The sequence below is a fragment of the Limanda limanda genome, chromosome 12, assembly GCF_963576545.1.
Source record: "Limanda limanda chromosome 12, fLimLim1.1, whole genome shotgun sequence".
NCBI classification, from domain to species: Eukaryota; Metazoa; Chordata; class Actinopteri; order Pleuronectiformes; family Pleuronectidae; genus Limanda; species Limanda limanda.
In genome coordinates, this window is record NC_083647.1 from 24,689,941 (window position 1) to 24,708,254 (window position 18,314).

The following is an 18,314-nucleotide window of genomic DNA, read 5'->3' on the forward strand; positions in this document are numbered from 1 at the left end:
CATTCTCAAACTGGCTCGTTACTTGAGCAGCGGAGGTTGGTTCTCTCTCTCTCTCTCTCAAAAGCACTTTGCATTTTTAATTTTGGTACTTGTACTTTTACTTTTGATACTTAAGTACATTTCAACACCAGATACTTTTGATACTTAAGTACTTTTAATATGTGCTACTGTAAGACTTTTACTCAAGTCATTTCATGACGGGTGACTTCTACTTTTACCGAAGTCACTTTCAGGTAAGATATCTGTACTTTTACTCAAGTATGGCTTTCAAGTACTTTGTACACCACTGAACGTGTGTGTGTATTAATACGTTAAAATCCTACAAGGTTGTTTTCTAAACACCTCTGCACACTCTGTGAATGCAGAACCAACCCGATAAAGTCCGTTCTGTAAAATGGCCGCTGCCGACTCGGTGGAATTGGGCGTCTAACTTCCGAGCAGGTGCTGCTTTGTTTTGGGACGAGGCAGAAAGTCATATTTTCACCAAAGCAAGATGGCTGAACCGAAGGTGTTACAGTTTGTTTTGTTGTTTCCTGGGGGGGCAGTGAGAGTGAGTTCACCTCTCCTTGATCTCCCCCGGCTGTTTACCATCCCTCTCTCCCTCCCTCCCTCCCTCCTTGTCCTCCTGCGAGCCAGGGCGTGGGCGTCCAGGCCTCCGAGGTCGTGGCAATAACAATAGCCGGACTGTGTTGTCCTTAGTCCCAGTCGCACACAATGACCACGTCCATGTCGATTAGCGTGGGGTGGCGGCCGGCCCGGTCCAGCTGGGGCTAATAGCTTATTACGCAGTATAAAGTGACAGTGTGATCTGGAGAGGTGCCAGGAGAACGGGTCCAATTAAAGGAGAAAAGGGAGGAGGAGGGAGTGTGTGAGTGTGTGTGAGTGTGTGTGTGTGTGTGTGTGAGTGTGTGTGTGTGTGTGTGTGTGTGAGTGTGTATGGAGAGGACAGGGGGGGGGGGGGGGTGAGGACGAGGGCAGCGATGTACATTCCTCTGAGCTTCCGTCTGATTCGCCCACGACGGGTTCCCTGGGGACTGGCACCCTCCCTTTGCTGAAAATATTTGAGTATCCTCCGGCTCTGTTGTTCCAAAACACATGTGGAACAAACCCCAAACACTCCCAGGCGACGGGACCACTGCACAGTTATGGATAAACAACAATGTTTACTTGTTGACACAGTTTGAGAAACGGGAAACTGAGAATATGGAGCCGTGACATTACTGCACTGAGAGAACACAGAACGCACAGGGAGCGACCACCAGCTGGTGCTCTGATCAGAGGAGATTCCACCGGGTGATAACAGAGGGCAACAATCATAATTATTTTAATTATTATTATAATTATGATAATCAATTTATAAAAGCACCTTTTCAAAACAGTCACAAGGTAAAATTTGAAATTGAAGGCCAACGATAGGAAACTATTAAAAGTAATTTGCAGATCACACGGCATTAGAGTCGTTAGTCATTAGTCGTCTGACATTCAGAGCCCCCCCCCCCCCCCACTCCCCTCCTTACCCTCCGCCCCAAACCTGTATCCGTAAAAAAAATCAAAATATAGTTATAGAAATATGATTAACATGTAATGGTTAAAGCTGGTCCCATTAAGAGATCATTGTATTTCTGAATTACATTATTTACTGTGTCATTGTGGTTCTTCTCTGTGATGTGTCATCCTATGCACCAACTTTTTTTTTTTTTTGTTTTATCTTTGGGTGGGGGGGAATTATTGACTTTATTTATTTAATTAGTTTTATTTCATCTGTGTGTATTTTTATTATTTTGTTATGTAATTTTCTGCAATGTTTAATGTAGTGTAGTGTGTGTTATATTGTGAAAATATTTGGAAAAATAAAATATTCTAAAAAAAATAATCAGTGTATGCGTTGGATTCCGTGGGATTGACAGCTGGCAGCGTCCAATGGGTGCAGGCCGCAGGTGTGGGTGGGACTTAGAAGAATTTAACTCCTGTAGCTGAAGCTTCTGATTTTATTGTCTTTTCTATTTTTTAACGCTGTCCGTCAGTTTTTAAAATTTTATTTTGCATGGTCACCAATCATAAGACCTGTTAATAAACCCGGTCGTCCCCAAAGTTTCAACACATCCTAACTCCGTCGAGTCGTCACACACTCTTAGAGCAGAGACACAACATTTCCCACTGCTGGATAAACTGGAATAAAGCTATTGTAACAAAGTGTTAGCAGGATTTTTTTCTCAATGGGATGTGGAGTCTGTCAGTTCGATGTTTAAGCTGCAGGAGGAAGAACAACAGAAGGGGTTAATGTAATCCATTTCATTGGTGGGGGCCCTCTAATAACTGCTCTGTCCCTGCGTCTCCATTGGCCCGCGGAGTTTCCATTGTGCCGGCCGGTGCAGGTGTGGGACATGCTTTGTTGATCCTAATCCCCCCGGCAAGGGGAGAGGCTTTGAGTGTGTTTGACGTACCCCACCGGCAGGCCCTTTGCTCCTCGGCCGCCGAGCAGCCAGCGTCTCCAGCCGCCGCTCATGGGATCCGACAGGCGGAAAAATAATGAACAACACCTCAACCCGGAGCTGACCTGGCTCCAATTCACCAGCTCCACACGAGGGGTAAACCAACCACTTAATTGAGCCTTCCAGGATCAAATCATACTCAGGAGCCCCCCCCCCGCCCCCCCACACAACTTCAACCTCCTACACTACCCATTAAGATGTTTTCATACACACACACACACACACACACACACACACTCTCATTCCTCCACTTACACATCATCTACTTTACTGTTTTCTGAAGTTTTAACAGTTTGTAAACAACATGGAGCAGAAGCAGGTTCAAGTTCACACGTGGTCCATTTATCTCCTCATACATCAGAGTAAACCAGTCAAAGCAGTCAAGGTGATAATAATGTTAAATATATATATATTAGTATAACATTCAGAGGCTTATACTTCCTACTTAAGATACATTAAATACATTTAGTCAGATTTACTGTCGAATTCCATTTCTTTTTTAAATAACCATAACCTTAGTTTAATACATGTATGTGTGTAACATTATATTACCTGTACTTTCTGCTTTGAAGATACGATACAATACCATACAATAAAATATGGTATATATGGTCCCATACCATAATATATACCATACAATATACCGCAAGATAGGATATAGGAAACGATATACGATATAAAAGGTGCAGTAAGATAAGTGATACAAAATGATAAACCATAAAATAGGATATACGATACGATATACGATATACGATATACGATATACGATATACGATATACGATATACGATATACGATATACGATATACGATATACGATATACGATATACGATATACGATATACGATATACGATACACGATATACGATACGATATACGATATACGATATATGATATACGATATACGATATACGATATACGATATACGATATACGATATACGATATACGATACGATATATGAAACCAGTTTGCCTGTTGTCCGTCAAGCAACAGGATCACACGGGACTGAACTTGAACGTCGACCTCTTCCACCTCCGTGTGGAACCACTCCGATTCAACCGTTCCTTTTTTTTCCGTCAAACAAAAACAAAAAACTCTAGAACTTCTACAGGAGGGGAATCTGGAGCCGGATCATCTGAGGACACTGGCAACCTGTGTCCTGACGTGAGCCATCCGCCTGACACCACACGGCTGCGCTGTCCTGGTTTCACATCACAGTCAGAGACCCTTGATGAAGTTGATCCCCAGCCCTCAACGTGAAACATGCTGCTGCCACAGAACAGTTGCTTTCTGTGCTCCCTCTAAGCTGTTTCTCATTAGCGAGGCATCACCTCGTCCCCGTCCATTATCTGAGGAACAATTTGGGTTGGGGTGGGGGGGGGGGGGTGGGGGTGTTCCTATGGGGTCATTTTAGGACATGAACCTACAGTATACAGTCACTCTTCACTCGCGCTCCCATGTTCAACCTGCTTCCCAGCCGGACCAACAATGCCTCTTTTCAAAACGCCACCCGTCAGAGCTGCGCCGGTGCCAAATTAGGACGCCGTGTCCGGTGTCCGAGGCGTAGATGGTGATAAAATAGTGCCTGGGTCAGCGGATCCCCTCTAACAGAGAAGTTCACACTTGGCAGCCGGGTTCCTCATTCACCCGGCGGCACCGGCGCAGTCTGGCGGAGTGGAAAAGTTTGGGAAGTGCCCGTGCAGAGGCATACGGACCTGAGTGTGACCCCTCCAGTCGGATGTGGGGGGGGGGCGCGTTAGATCGTCGTTTAGCCGTCGTTAGAGAGCCGCTCCGCTCAAGATTCAACATGGATGTGTTCATTTATCCATGTTCTAAACAGCCGAGTCTGAATCTGCAAATCCGATCAAAGCAGTTTGAGTCTTTGGCCACCATCGCTAAATTCATGGGCCTTAATTAGTGGGTCATAGCATGATTAATTAAACAAGGGCTGCATGAATACGTGGCATGAGGTGAAAGAGTTTTAACAATGTTTTATGATTATCCTCACATGACATTTATGTTCTTATGGTTACCAATTAAATGTCTTTATACCCACTGCTGAATAAAAGAGATGCAGGGTAATATCTCACGTTTCTAAATTCTTCCGAGAGCCAAATCCAAGACGATGGGAAAGTACTATGATATCAATTTCACGGCATAACACTTAAGTACCTTGCACACATGCCTGGTGTGAATCCTAAACACCGAAGACTAAATAAATGGACAAATCATTGTCCCTAATCTGCGCGATGGGTGGCAAATATTTGCCGAGGGAATTTTCTTGATGCGTCGTCTCTTAAGGAACAAAGCAAGATGGCCTCCTCTTAATTTGGGGCAAACACTGCCAGAGAATGGAGACAAAGGAGACGCTTAAACCCGCTCGGTCTGAGGGGGATATCTTCAGAGAGTCCCTAATTGATACATGCAGATTGGCGTGAAGGACGGAGGACAATAGCGCTCACTGTCTCCTGAATGAAGACGTCTGTCAGCTGCGGTGTCTTTGCAGGGAACTTGGCCCGACTCCAAACTCAGACTTTCTCTTTGCTGCAGAGACGTCTCCAGGTTCGATCTCCTGTCCGTGACACCGCAGGACGTGTTGTAGGAATTAAGTTGTGACGTGAGAGCGGATCATTTTCATTGCAGACTCATAAACACTCATTAAGAAACGATGACACTGACTCTGCAGGGAGAGATTCATTGTCTCAAAGTGAGTAAATGGTTTCGAAACAGTTGAGGATGTGATCCGTAGGGTTACAAATTATTTTTAAAAACAAAATAGGAATTTGATTAATTTGATCCCTTCACGATGCTGCAGGGATTAATTGTTAAACACACAAAACACTAAAAAGAAGAATTATATCTGAACTAATTAAGGCAACATAGATAATTGTAAGACACATTTCCTTATATATATATATATATATATATAGGAAAGTATAAATATTCATTATTGAATTATTCATTATCCTAACATGGTGAATGTTTTGTTTTCCTGAAATCTCACGTTTAGATCAAGCTGGACAATTCAAGCATAAATTGTAGGTGCAGAATTTGGTTCCAGATTTTGACTGTGATTTATATTAAATTATAATTAATCCCTCTGGGAAACATGGAAATGACCTTTAAAAAAGCTTTTATTTGTTGTGTTTACAACAGTTCTTTTGACCTGCTTGGATTCATAAACAGCTCCTTGTGGTGACAGTTGATTCAGTTTTAGAGGTTCCCACTCCTCAGCAGCAGAAAACTGAATTTAACAAACTATATATTTGTATTTTTTTCTTTAAACCAACAACTTTGTCTTCTGAGAGCAACTTTACTCCTCCACGTGAATCTCCTATCTGACAGGACGAGAAGCTGAAGTCACAGAATCAAAGAGAAAGGTGGTTTCACATTGTTTTAGTTGGATTTGAAGTGGATCTCGAATCATTTAGTGAAAAGGAAATAAGGTTTTCATGCAAAGAGCAACACAGCCATATTTCTAGAGAGCAAAATGAGGAGTTATTTAAGTTCATACATGTTTCTAACTTTTCATCCTGAGGCCAAACTTTCAGTCCATATATCACGTGTAAAATGTGTATAAAAGCAAAATATGGATTTTGATATATGTAGAAATCAAATAGATTTAAAATAAGGATCCACAGTGAATGAGGCCTGCAGCTAAATGACGTCGGGATGTTTGGTTGTTTTCACCGAAGTGATGAGAGGCTGCATTGAGATGAAATGGAGTAGAAGTTATTAAATATGACAATAAAGTCGACGAGCAATCAGACTATAATGACATTAAATATGATGCATGACAATACAATAGAGACCACATGATATTTATTCAGAATCACATATGAAACTGCCTGGAAGCTGTATGTCCTGTATAAAGATAAAAAAAAAAGAGACAACAGTTACAAAAGCCATTCAATGATTGTCATATTGAATCCTGAGAGAAACCATGACACAGCATATTATTTGTTTTTGATATATATATATATATATATATATATATATTTATGACATCTGGGTTTCAGTGATACTGTTCTCGGCACATCTTGGAAGCTAATATCATTCACGTCTGCTTGAATCAAACTATGTTCAGACAACAAGTAAAAAAAGAAAAAGAAGACCTAGTAGCATAAATAGCATAAATAGTCACAAACTATCTTTATAATTTACAAAAATACACATTTATAAAGTATTTACATGAGCCTTAGTGCTATGGTTTCAGTCAACGTACAGGACATACAAAATAAGGCAATGTTTTTTGGATCACGTCTGTGTTAAGTCAATTATTGCTGCATTTTGGAAGTTGTGTAAATACGCAGGTTCACCCTCAACGCTCATGTCATGTGATGTTGTTGTGAGGTAATGGCGGTCTCTCTCTCTCTCTCTCTCTCTCTCTCTCTCTCTCTCTCTCTCTCTCTCTCTCTCTCTCTCTCTCTCTCTCTCAAAAGGCAACTTTGGCAGATCTGTGTTGACGATATGATGAATAAAAAGTTGAAACACGTGCAATCGACTGGACGAGTTTAGCTGCTGCACGGAAACACGGGCGGCGAGATTTGGCATCGAAAAATATCAGATGTGCTGTACAGTGACGTCCCGGAAAACACGTTTTCAGTGGTTGTTTTAGTTTTGAAAATACATTTGTAGCAATAAGAGCAAAGTAGGAGCTTTGATATAGAAATAGAAGGAACAAAAAAATAACGATAAGTGCTAATTTTTTCCATTCGACTCTTCTCGTCGAGTGAAATCAAGCGTAAAAATACTTAATGTCCTTTGATCTGAACGGATCAGCGAAGGGAGCGTCACGGTCGAGGAGCCACTACCCAGCATGCACTCTGATCCCTCTGCGTCTCGGTCCCAGTCAGCGAGTGTTGTCCTATAGCTCGGTCCCTTCCCTCGGGTAAATCAAGCTGTTGACGCTGAAGCTGTTGTAGAAGTGGCCGTTGAACTGTCCGCTCTGCCCCCCGCCAAACGTGTTGTAGTACACTCCACGGTTGAAATGCAAGCCCTCGCCGTGCTCCGACACCCCCCCGTCCTGTCCGCCGTGGCTGGGGTGGTACGGGCTCAGGGCCGTAATGTTCCGATTCGACAGCTCGTTCACCAGACCCAGGGACCCCTGCCGGCCGGGGGCCCCCGAGCTCAGCGTGGACATGCTGCTGTAAAAGTTGTTAAAACACGGAGTGGACGAGGTCAGACCCGGCGGCGGCGGCGACGACGACGAGCTCTTGTGGTTTTCGTTCATCGCCTCCATCTCCGGAGAGGAAGGCCCCAGGAGCTGAGGGCTGTCCGAGGGCTTCAGGGGGCCCGACCCGGCCGGCCTGCCATCCTCAACCTTAGAGGGTCCCACCGTCACCGCCGCCGCCGCCGCCGCTCCTCCAACGCTGCCAGGGTCGGACCGTCTTTTCCTTTTTCTGCGGAAATTGCCATTGTCAAACATCTTTTCACAGTTTGGGTCCAGCGTCCAGTAGTTTCCTTTTCCTGTGGGAGGGAAAATTAGATATGAATGAAGTGATGCAGCACGAAGCTGGATGTCAAAGTTTGATCATTTGAATTCTTTGGACTTGATTTTTACACATTTTCCGCCTTTTAGAGTCAAATTATGATTCAACAAATAAAAGCATCTGGCAGAGCAAACTTTTATCCAACATTTTCAAAACTCAATTTACAAGGTCGCCACCGATTTATTTTTTAATTTCTCTCTATTTCCTGGAAGTTCTTTTTATTATTGAATAAATTACTGAACTCTGCAGGTTAAAAGGAACATTAATAAATAACTGTCTGTCAATAACTACTTTTCAAGTCTAGAATAAAATACACATACACATAAAACTATTTAAAACAACACTTGCTTCATATTTAACAGATTCACTATTTTGTAGAAAATAAAAATTCCGATACAGATTTCTAGGAAATCAAAATGTTGTTTAACCATCTTTTAACACTTTGTTGTTTCATTGTGGTCTTGTGATTAGAATCATCATCCTTATAGTCATTTTTTTTTACATTTTAAAGAAAAGCAGCAATTTTTTTAACAAAATAAAAGTCCACATAGCATCAATTTGCTTTTGCTCTGGATTTTTTAATGATAAAATCATTTGGATTCAATAATAAGATTAAATAAAAATCCGATACAGATTTCTGGGAAACAAAAATGTTGTTTGATCATCTTTTAACACTTTGTTGTTTCATTGTGGTCTTGTGATTAGAATCATTATCCTTATCATTATTAATTTTTACATTTTAAAGAAAAGCAGCAATTTTTTTAACAAAATAAAAGTCCACATAGCATCAATTTGCTTTTGCTCTGGATTTCTTAAAGATTAAATCATTTGAATTCAATAATAAGATTAAATAAAAATCCAATACAGATTTCTGGGCAATAAAAATGTAGTTTGATCATCTTTTAACACTTTGTTGTTTTATCGTGCTCTTTTGATTATAATCATCATCCTTATAGTTATTATTTTTTAACATTTTAAAGAAAAGCAGCAATTTTTTTAACAAAATAAAAGTCCACATAGCATCAACTTGCTTTTGCTTTGGATTTCTTAAAGATACAATCATTTGGATTCAATAATAAGATTAATTTTTACATTTTAAAGAAAATAAGCAATTTTTTAACAAACTTTTGCTCTGGTTTTCTTAAAGATACAATCATTTGGATTCAATAATAAGATGAATTTGACCACACATTAATAACAATAACTCTATTTAAGTGTGAAGGTGAAGGTCCGTACCTGGGTCGTCCTCGTCCCTGGGCACCTTCTTGAAGCAGTCGTTCAGGGACAGGTTGTGTCGGATGGAGTTCTGCCAGCCGGCTTTGCTCTTCTTGTAGAAGGGGAAGTTGTCGGCCACGTACTGGTAGATCTGGCTCAGGGTCAGCTTCTTTTCGTGCGCGTTCTGGATGGCCATGGCGATGAGCGCGGAGTAGGAGTACGGGGGTCGCACCAGCTTCAGCAGCTCCTCCTGGCTGGCGATGGACAGCCAGCCCAGGTCGGGCCCCCCGAAGCCGGCAGGTGAGTTGGCGATGAACTGCCGCTGCGAGCCGTAGGAGGACGGCATGAAGGAGGCCGGGTTGCCCCCCCCATGCAGGTAGGACGCGGAGGAGTTGACCCCGGGCCCGTTGAGCCACAGGTACGGGTTCGGGGACGAGGTGTAGTCCGCCAGGCCGAAGCCAGCGGGGGGTCTCTGCGGACCCTGCAGCCCCGGCAGACCCGGCTGCTGCTGCGGGTACAAGCTGCTGAAGCTGTCGCAGTACACAGCTGCCATGTCCGGACCCTCCTGCGGGCCTTTGGGTGGGATGGAGTGGTGGTTCTGGTGCTGGTTCTGGTGCTGGTGCTGGTGCTGGTTCTGGTGCTGGTGATGGGCCTGAGGGTCGATGGAGTTCATCACTCCCCGCGGGAAATCCCAGAGGAGGAAGGCTGAGGCAGGTTCTCTCTCCCTGGTGCTGCAGCAACAAGTGTCAGGGGGGATGGAGCCGGTGGAGGAGTTTAAACCTGTGACTGTGTTCACATCAGGATCCAGATCAGGTCCCAGCAGCCAATCGAGTCTCAGTGAGCTGCAGGAGGAGTGGTCATGCTGCAGGAACTGGTTCAGAGGCTCCAGACGATCCTCCTGTCAAACCCCTGCAGGAGACACGCAGCTTCACACTTTACTGCTTCCATGCATTATAAGAATACACGTTATTACAGGACACCTCGTTTTATGTAGCACCTTTAAAAAACAGAGCAAATAAAAAGTCAAGTTGAGTGGGTCTAATCCAAAATAGAGTTCAATTTAAGTTAATAAATATAAAACATTATTTTTTCCTTTTTTGAAGAAAAGCAGCATTTTTTTAACAAAATAAAAGTCCACATAGCATCAATTTGCTTTTGCTCTGGATTTCTTAAAGATAAAATTATTTGGATTCAATAATAAGATGAATTTGACCACACATTCATAATAATAACTCTATTGCAGGAGACACGCAGCTTCACACTTTACTGCTTCCATGCATTATAAGAATACATGTTATTACAGGACACCTCGTTTTATGTAGCACCTTTAAAAACAGAGCAAATAAAAAGTCAAGTTGAGTGGGTCCAAACCAAAATAGAGTTCAATTTAAGTTACTAAATATAAAACAATGTCACATAAAAGCAGTGAAGAGATAAATAAATGAATCAGACTTCACATTAAAGCAATTTTATTAAAATGGGTTTAAGAAGGAATTTGAAAGAAGTTTATCTCCTCCGGCTGTTCCATAGCTGATAGAGCCTGATGGCAAATGCATGAATTTTCAAAACATTCATACAAAATACAGATACAATATCACAGAGGGTTTACATTTGAACATTTTATAGTTTTTGCTGTAATTCACCTTTATCAGGATATTTTTAATCCACTAAGTTATACTGATATCAGTGTTTTGCTCAATGAGTCAGAGTTTAGTTGTTCACAAATCACAGTTTGTCTCATAGATCTTAACCAGAAGATGACAAACTACAAGAATCCTTTTAACAGGGGAAAATAACCTCAGAGAGCCAGATGTGAAGGATCCTTGTCCCAGGACGGACAGAAGTGGAAGATATGCCACAAGAAGCAGAAACAATGTTTAACAACAGTCACTGGAAAAGACCAAATCTAAAGGTTCTATACATAAAGAAATGTCTGAAAGAGAAGAAGGAGCTGTGGGGACAGAGGTTTTATACTGGTGCATGTGAGTAGGTAGTTCCATCATGATTTATTCACAATGCACCAGCTCATGATCCTCTATCCACCATCATGATCCACCACCATAAACCACCACCCCATCACTGAGCCATTTTCTAGTGAATTCATAATTTCACTCCTTCAAACCCCATCACCTGTATTTCCTGTCTAGCTCTGTTTGTTTGGAGCTAGTTTCTCTCTCTCCTCCACATGCTCTATCATCTGTGAGGTTCTGTTATGCCTAAAATCATCTTCTAAGATTTGGGTAACAGCTCATTTGCTTTAATCAAGGATAAGATGAATTTAAACTTATTTCCTTTTAAATGTTCAATGTCATATAGAAGCATACTGTAGCTGTTTGTATATAATTATCAACAAAAAGCAAAATACACACAGTTAATTGATATACATGATCTGATAGAATTCATCGAAAGGGATGTAATACATGAGAATATTTCTGAACCCTTCTTGTTGATTTAGTTTAATGAAGCAAATATTGATCCAGTAAGAGCTGAAAATTATTTAATATTTTACTAATGCGGTCAGTATATTAATATCAATGTCAAATATCAAATATTCGTAATATTCGGGATTGTCTCAGTATTTACTGTTTTTCCACGTCAGTCACAAACGTTCCATAAACGTTATACAAATTAACATAAACTTTATTTTGAAATCAGGTTTTCTCATGTTATAAAAGTGACAGGATTAATTATATTGACGGTACATGTTATCATTTGATTTGTATTTACACAAGACGAACATTCATCAGATCTGTGAACTGACCAGAAGAGAACTGGAGTTCAGTTAAATGCATCGATATTGTGAACTGTCAGAAAGGTCTGGACGATCCCTCTGCTCTTATTGTTGTGTATCCTGAGGCCTGGAACAACAAGTCAGTGTCTCTGAAGAACATTTGTTCCTTCTGCGCTAATTAAGGTGTCGAGAAAATCCTGACTTTAGCTTTTTATCTTGTCCTCAAAGCATTCCTCAGTTTTCATATATCCTGCTGAAATGATTTATTTTTATTTTTCAGAAAAACCAATGAAAAAGAAGATGGACGAATAAGAAAGTCAGAGTTTTTCATTCATGATTTACATTGTAAGTGTGACTGAGTCGTATATAGTGAACTGACTGTACAACTACACTTCTTATATGTTTTATTAATACAGAGTTTGTTTAAACAATCTCTTTTTAAGTGTCTGTATCATACATGTATATTTTCAGAGCCTTTCATTGATCTTTGGATCCAGTAAAATATCCATGACCATGTTTTTAACCTTCCATATCTTCAATATTCCCTCGAATGAAGAGATTGTATTTGCTTCATGTATCGTTTTAGATGCAGATTCAAGATACATAATTGATTTCCCTAAAAAAATATTTTGGTGTTGAAGTGTTTTGAAGGGAAGCTGATGGCAGTAAAATAACTGATCCAAGCTGGTTTTCAGTGGTGATCGAGTGGAAGTTGTGTAAAACGATAAGATGGAGACAGCGGCGCTTATAAAGTGATTCATTCTTTTCTGTTGTTTGATATGTATCCTTTGATTTAAAGTGTTTGAATTGAATTGTTGTTTCTTGATATTATTTCTGTGTTTTTATTTGCAAAGGTCAATAATACATATAAAGACATCATTATGGAATACATGGTTGCCAAAGTACTATGTTAAAGTAAGTTTATATTTTTACGGTGTGTTAAATGTAAGTTTTCGATTAACATCATTTGTATATTTGATGTTGTTTCCTATTTCCTGTAATTATTTATTTATTTATTATTACTTTTAAATCAATTCTCCTTCACATCCCTTCACAAATCGTGCATCTCATCTTTTTTAATTGATTTAAAAGGTTGAATTAAATAAAAAACAATGTAGTGTTTGTTCCTGCAGACTTGTTCCTCTGACTCTGAAGTGTAAAACTCACTTGTGGGGTTACACTGCCACCTTGAGATGCTTTTTCCTTCCTGGGGCAAAACCCCAGAGAACCAGCTCCCCTGGGTTTTATGTAGAACATGGCATTCACCACCAGATGGAAGCAGCTGACTGCTCGGTGTTCGGAGCGTGACCCTGCAGGGCATAGCGTGAGGCGTCCACAGGAGGGCGCCACACGCCGCTGTAAAACTGCTCTGGGATGAAATGAAAGTTGCCAGGAAGCCATCAAACCCTTGTCGGCTTTGGCCTCAGAAATCTAATATGAAAATGTGGTTTTCAAATGAGGGCTCCTGCAGATCCAGAGAGTCTTTGAAGACGTGTGTTTTCAGATCACATCAAAAGGTCGACTCCGGCCCAGAGAGCCCGGAGTCGGGTTGGTGAGAGACCACAGAATGTTTCTCATGCTTTTAAAATAAAGAGTCGATGTAAATGTTACTTTGACCGGAGGCTGCCTGCGTTTTTCAAAGCCATCGGTGTTGCATTTCTTCTTGGAGAGGAACTTTCTAATAAAGCGCAGTCAGACCCCCTGTGAGCCTCGCTGTGATTACTTTGGTTGGTATTGACACATTATCTTCCAACACTTCCCTGTTTTTCAGCATCTGATCGACTGAGGTTTCTCCCTAATGCTGCTTTTCCACTGAGATCCAGGCCACAGGGTAATTGTCCACGCAGCACCAGGAGTCGCTCTGTCTGACTGTAATTCTATAATATTGGGGTTGGCTATGACAGTAATCCCCGGGCTCATCATGCGTCGCCAAAACTGTTTCACAAACTCCAATGCATGTATGAAAATTTGAGATTGGGGAAAAGGGGAAGACTCTCGGCCTCTGAAGCTCCTGTCAACAGACTCTTTTAAAGATGAAGAGCTTTTGGGAACACGCAGGAAAAAGTTTATGAATAGCGACAGCTCTCTGAGTTACAGGACCCAGGGGAAGCAGAAAATGTGGATTTGTGACACGAAGGATTTTCTGTCATATGATACTGTTTTTTTATTTCTGACTGACACTAGAACTCAACATCTGGAATTGAATACAAGGGAAACAAATTAAAATCAAGACCTAGCCAAGACCCAATAGTTCCCTTAAATTCAATCATTCAAAACAGCCAGATGTTTTAAAATCCAGATTCGTGAATTATTCCGAAATTAAAATGTCAAATAACAGCTCGTAATGTTAACATCTTAAAACATCTTAGTTTGTATTATGATTTTAAAAAGGTTCACGTGCTCTGATGTTCAGAAAACACATCACTGTCCTCAGACTGTCCGATGCTGCTGCTCCTCTTTTCAGCCTCTGTCGGAAAATCTTGGTTTTAGCTCCTGCCTCTTTAAGAACCCCCCCTCCCAACAAAACCCAGTCTTTTCTCATTGGCCAGCTGATTGGTCAAATGCTTGTGTAGGAAATGTCGGCCTATGATCTCGCTCTACCTGTCTTTGTTAGGGGGCGTGTCCAACAAGGCGCTCAGTGTAAATTAAGCAAATATGGGACATTGTGCCGTTACATGACATCACGATTTCCTGTATCTGCCCGGCTATTGAATGGGTTCTTTCCTGGCCCACGTCCCATCCTCCCACCAAGTTTCGTAGAAATTCCTCATGTAGTTATTGTGTAATCCTGCAAACAAACCAACAAACAAACAAACAAACGTGGAGAGGTGAAAACATAAAACGTGCCTCATTAGCTGCTTCTACTGACAGATTCTTCATCACCTTTATTCAAACAACCTCAACGTGCTGCATGAGTGTTTGTGCACGTGCACAGAAAGCTGACGCACAACCTCGACGCACAAGAGCGAGACAGGAGGCAGGATGTGAAAAAGTAAAAGCAGACTATATGAGCTCTGCATCCTCACAGTGAAAACCCGGCCTGTTCAAAGCACTTCACTGGTGAATCTTTAACGAAAGCCTCAAAGACGAGAGGAGCTCATGAATAGTTTAGCGCTGGCATGTCGATGTCGTGTGCTGCGTGGGAAACACGGAGAGAACATGAGAGCGGGCCGCCGGCTCCGCCCCTAATCGGTAGAGCTCATGCAAAGAACACATTTTAGAACATAACCGTGTTTTGTCTGTTCGGATTTAATTTTGGAGAAGAGGAAACAGACACAAACACAGTTTCAGGGATGGTGCTTATTATAATTACACACTAACGGGAGAAAAACAGGAAAAGCACAACAGCAGACACGCATCACAAACAGCACAAATTTAAATAAACTCTTATTGGTGTGTGTTGTTTCCTGAGAAGTGGAGCTGATGTATTTCTGTTCAGACCAATAAAGTGAAACATGATGAATGTGATTTCCAGACAGAAGCGGGAGGGATGTGAGTCACACAAAATGTTTCCCCAACACCTCAAAGAATTTGAACTTTTATAAAAAACCTTTTGATGCTGAATAAATTACAGGGAGTGGCTGGTTAAGAAAGTCGGAATATACGAGGACAAGAGTTTTTTAATGACACAAACATCCAAACAGCTGTTTTTAGCTGTTGTTTTTGTTTTTGCATTTTTGTGTCTAATGTTTGTCATCACCAGATGTTTTATGTACAAAGAGGAGGAAGATATTCGGACTCTGACGGAGGTTGAAGGACCATTTCACACATTTAAATCTTTTCATCTCTAACTGGTTGTTGTCTTAGAACATTTGCTTAATCGATCCCAGTGCACACACATTTCCCAAAATGAAATCTTGACATATTGTTTTTCTTAAAAAGATGTGACTAATGTACTGCTGTTTCATCAGAAAGAACACAAACACTTATCGTCAACAAAAAGGAGAAGTTTGTCCTGTGGCAAAATTAAACATTATAACAAAATTAAATCAGCATTTGGATTTATACCTTCAGGTGTCATTAAGCTAAAGCTGTAGTTGTTTAATACAATAAAGGTTTTGTCCAAACTGAAAAGAGGAGCTGAGTTAAATTTGTTCGACATTAAATTAAAACTAGTTTTAAATAGAATGTCCGAACCCATCAGATCAATGATGGAGGCTCCAAATCTGAGCTGGACACATTAGATCAAACAGATTTTTTTTACACTGAGCCTAAATATAGAAAAGAAACTAAAATCCAGATAATATCATAATAATGTGCTTTATCTATTCAGTCATCATGTGTGGAACTCATCAGCAACACTCTTGGGAACTTTAATCTGATATCATGCAAACACTGAATGATTTACATGTGGTAGAAGATTTTCTGAACGCTATACACTGTACAGAAAATCATCCATAAACTCCTGGTGAACGTGTTTGGCTTCACCACGACTGGTTAGGAGGGAGGCTAAGCTGCAGATGTGTGGATGCAAAGATCTATTTATTCCTGTTCCCGAGACAGTCGGGTCCATTCAGCCCACGCACAATCTGCACCATTTACCTCCGGTCTATTTCTGTGACATATTTACGCCCACGCGTCAGGCTCCGTGAATCTACCTGTGTTAGGCCACGCTGGATCATTTACACAGGAAGCCTACGGAAATAAACATTTGCACTTATTACGAGTCGCACACACACACACACACACACACACACACACACACACACACACACACACACACACACACACACACACACACACACATGCATGAGAGAGCAACAGAAGACAGATAAGAGCGTGCACACACACACACACACACACACACACACACACACACACATGCATGAGAGAGCAACAGAAGACAGATAAGAGCGTGCACACACACACACACACACACACACACACACACACACACACATGCATGAGAGAGCAACAGAAGACAGATAAGAGCGTGCACACACACACACACACACACACACACACACACACACATTCAGAGCAGGAGGTAATAACATAGTGCTGCTTTTCAGAGGCCGGCCACAGCTCTGCGGGCAAGGGGGGGGGGCAGGGGGGGTGCATACAGGAGACCGTAATGCTCTATGTGTTTATAACGCTGCCATGGAAAAATAAGAGACTCGGCCACAGGCATTCCCTCAGTTCCTGTCTCCCCCCCGTCACCTCTCCAAGTCTGTGTGGGAGGGAGGGAGGCGCTGAGCGTTGGTAACAGAGCCGGTCACATGTCTCACTTCATCATTCATCAGAAACAGGCATCCTAATTCTTCTTTCTCTCTCTGCATATATTATTCCATCTCAACCCTCCTGTTCACCAGCCGCCTCTCGTTTCTCTGCCCAACCGGAATATTTGTGACCGTCCATCGTCTGGATTCCTCAGCGTCGACCCCGGCTGTCAACAAGTCGTACTTCCTTGAAATGTTGACTCAGTGAAATGTTGAAGATGTGGGGATTCAGACATAAATATTTGAGGGAGGATATTTGGTGCATTGTATTGTTTGGTTTGACCTTCGTCTTGCTCTCTAACCGCTACTCGTATTACAGCGGCCACCAAGGAGGTTCAGCTTTATTTGAACCGTTGCTCAGTTTCCGAGTTGCTCTGCAGCTGCTTTCGATTTCTAAAATAAAAGTGTATTGTCTGATTGAAGCTGGGAAATTGTTGATTTTCAGAACCTCATGATTTTGACTTCTTTGATGATCCACCTACATGTCGTCGAGCTTGTCTGAACTAAAGTGGCCAACGTTGTTGAAAGAGTCTGTGAATAAAGATGGACGATGTGACTTCTTCCCAAAGGTGAAGACAAGCATCTCATTCCACTCCTTTATAGTTCATAAACACTGCCTCCTCCATGTTAGTGGATGGGACATGGACCAAAAGGACAGAATACGCTTTAATAAAATGTTCTCGGATGACTTATGATGCTTCTTCAAGTGTTGTCTTATGATCGGTAATTGTTCTGCAGACCGCAAATCCCAACTGACATCGGGACAGGTCGACATTTATGTGAGTGGTCACACCTAAGGAGAATTTAGAGTTTCGACTTAACCAGCCTGCATGTGATGGACAGTGGGAGGAAGCTGGAGAGAACATCTGGAGAACATCCAAATAGAACGTAGAAGACAAAGACTTCCTGCAGCTTGTGATGCAGCGGGTAACGTGCTCTGAAGAGAAGCTTCTTGCTCTGTGACCATTCAGAACAGGAAAAAACACTTTTGCTTTTTAGATGTTGCCTCATTCAAACCAGTTAACAGAGGCCTTTGGCACAGTTCTAGAAAACAGATACATCAGGCTTTATACGGCCACAGTGTACAATGGCCTGACAGGACCACAGCTTGGCCGCTTTAAATGGATGTTCCTGTGAGAGTTGAAATCCATGGTTACCCCAGCAGA

General features: G+C 41.6%; 1 protein-coding gene across 1 annotated transcript; it reads right to left on the reverse strand.

Annotated features, from left to right (window-relative positions):
* Positions 1–7,358: 7,358 nt before the first annotated feature.
* Positions 7,359–9,871, reverse strand: foxi2 (forkhead box I2). The gene is made up of 2 exons (XM_061083331.1): positions 9,220–9,871; positions 7,359–7,960 (listed from the first exon to the last, which is right to left on the reverse strand). Exons 1-2 carry the CDS (start codon positions 9,869–9,871, stop codon positions 7,359–7,361), a joined length of 1,254 nt encoding a protein of 417 aa, XP_060939314.1.
* Positions 9,872–18,314: the final 8,443 nt, after the last annotated feature.

Bases quoted from the DNA above. Each gene is read 5' to 3' on its own strand.
- foxi2 (XM_061083331.1), bottom strand. From the start codon at position 9,871: ATGAACTCCATCGACCCTCAGGCCCATCACCAGCACCAGAACCAGCAC. The intron at 7,961-9,219 runs GTACGGACCTTC...TCCCTCCCACAG, and splicing joins CAGGGACGAGGACGACCCAG to GAAAAGGAAACTACTGGACG.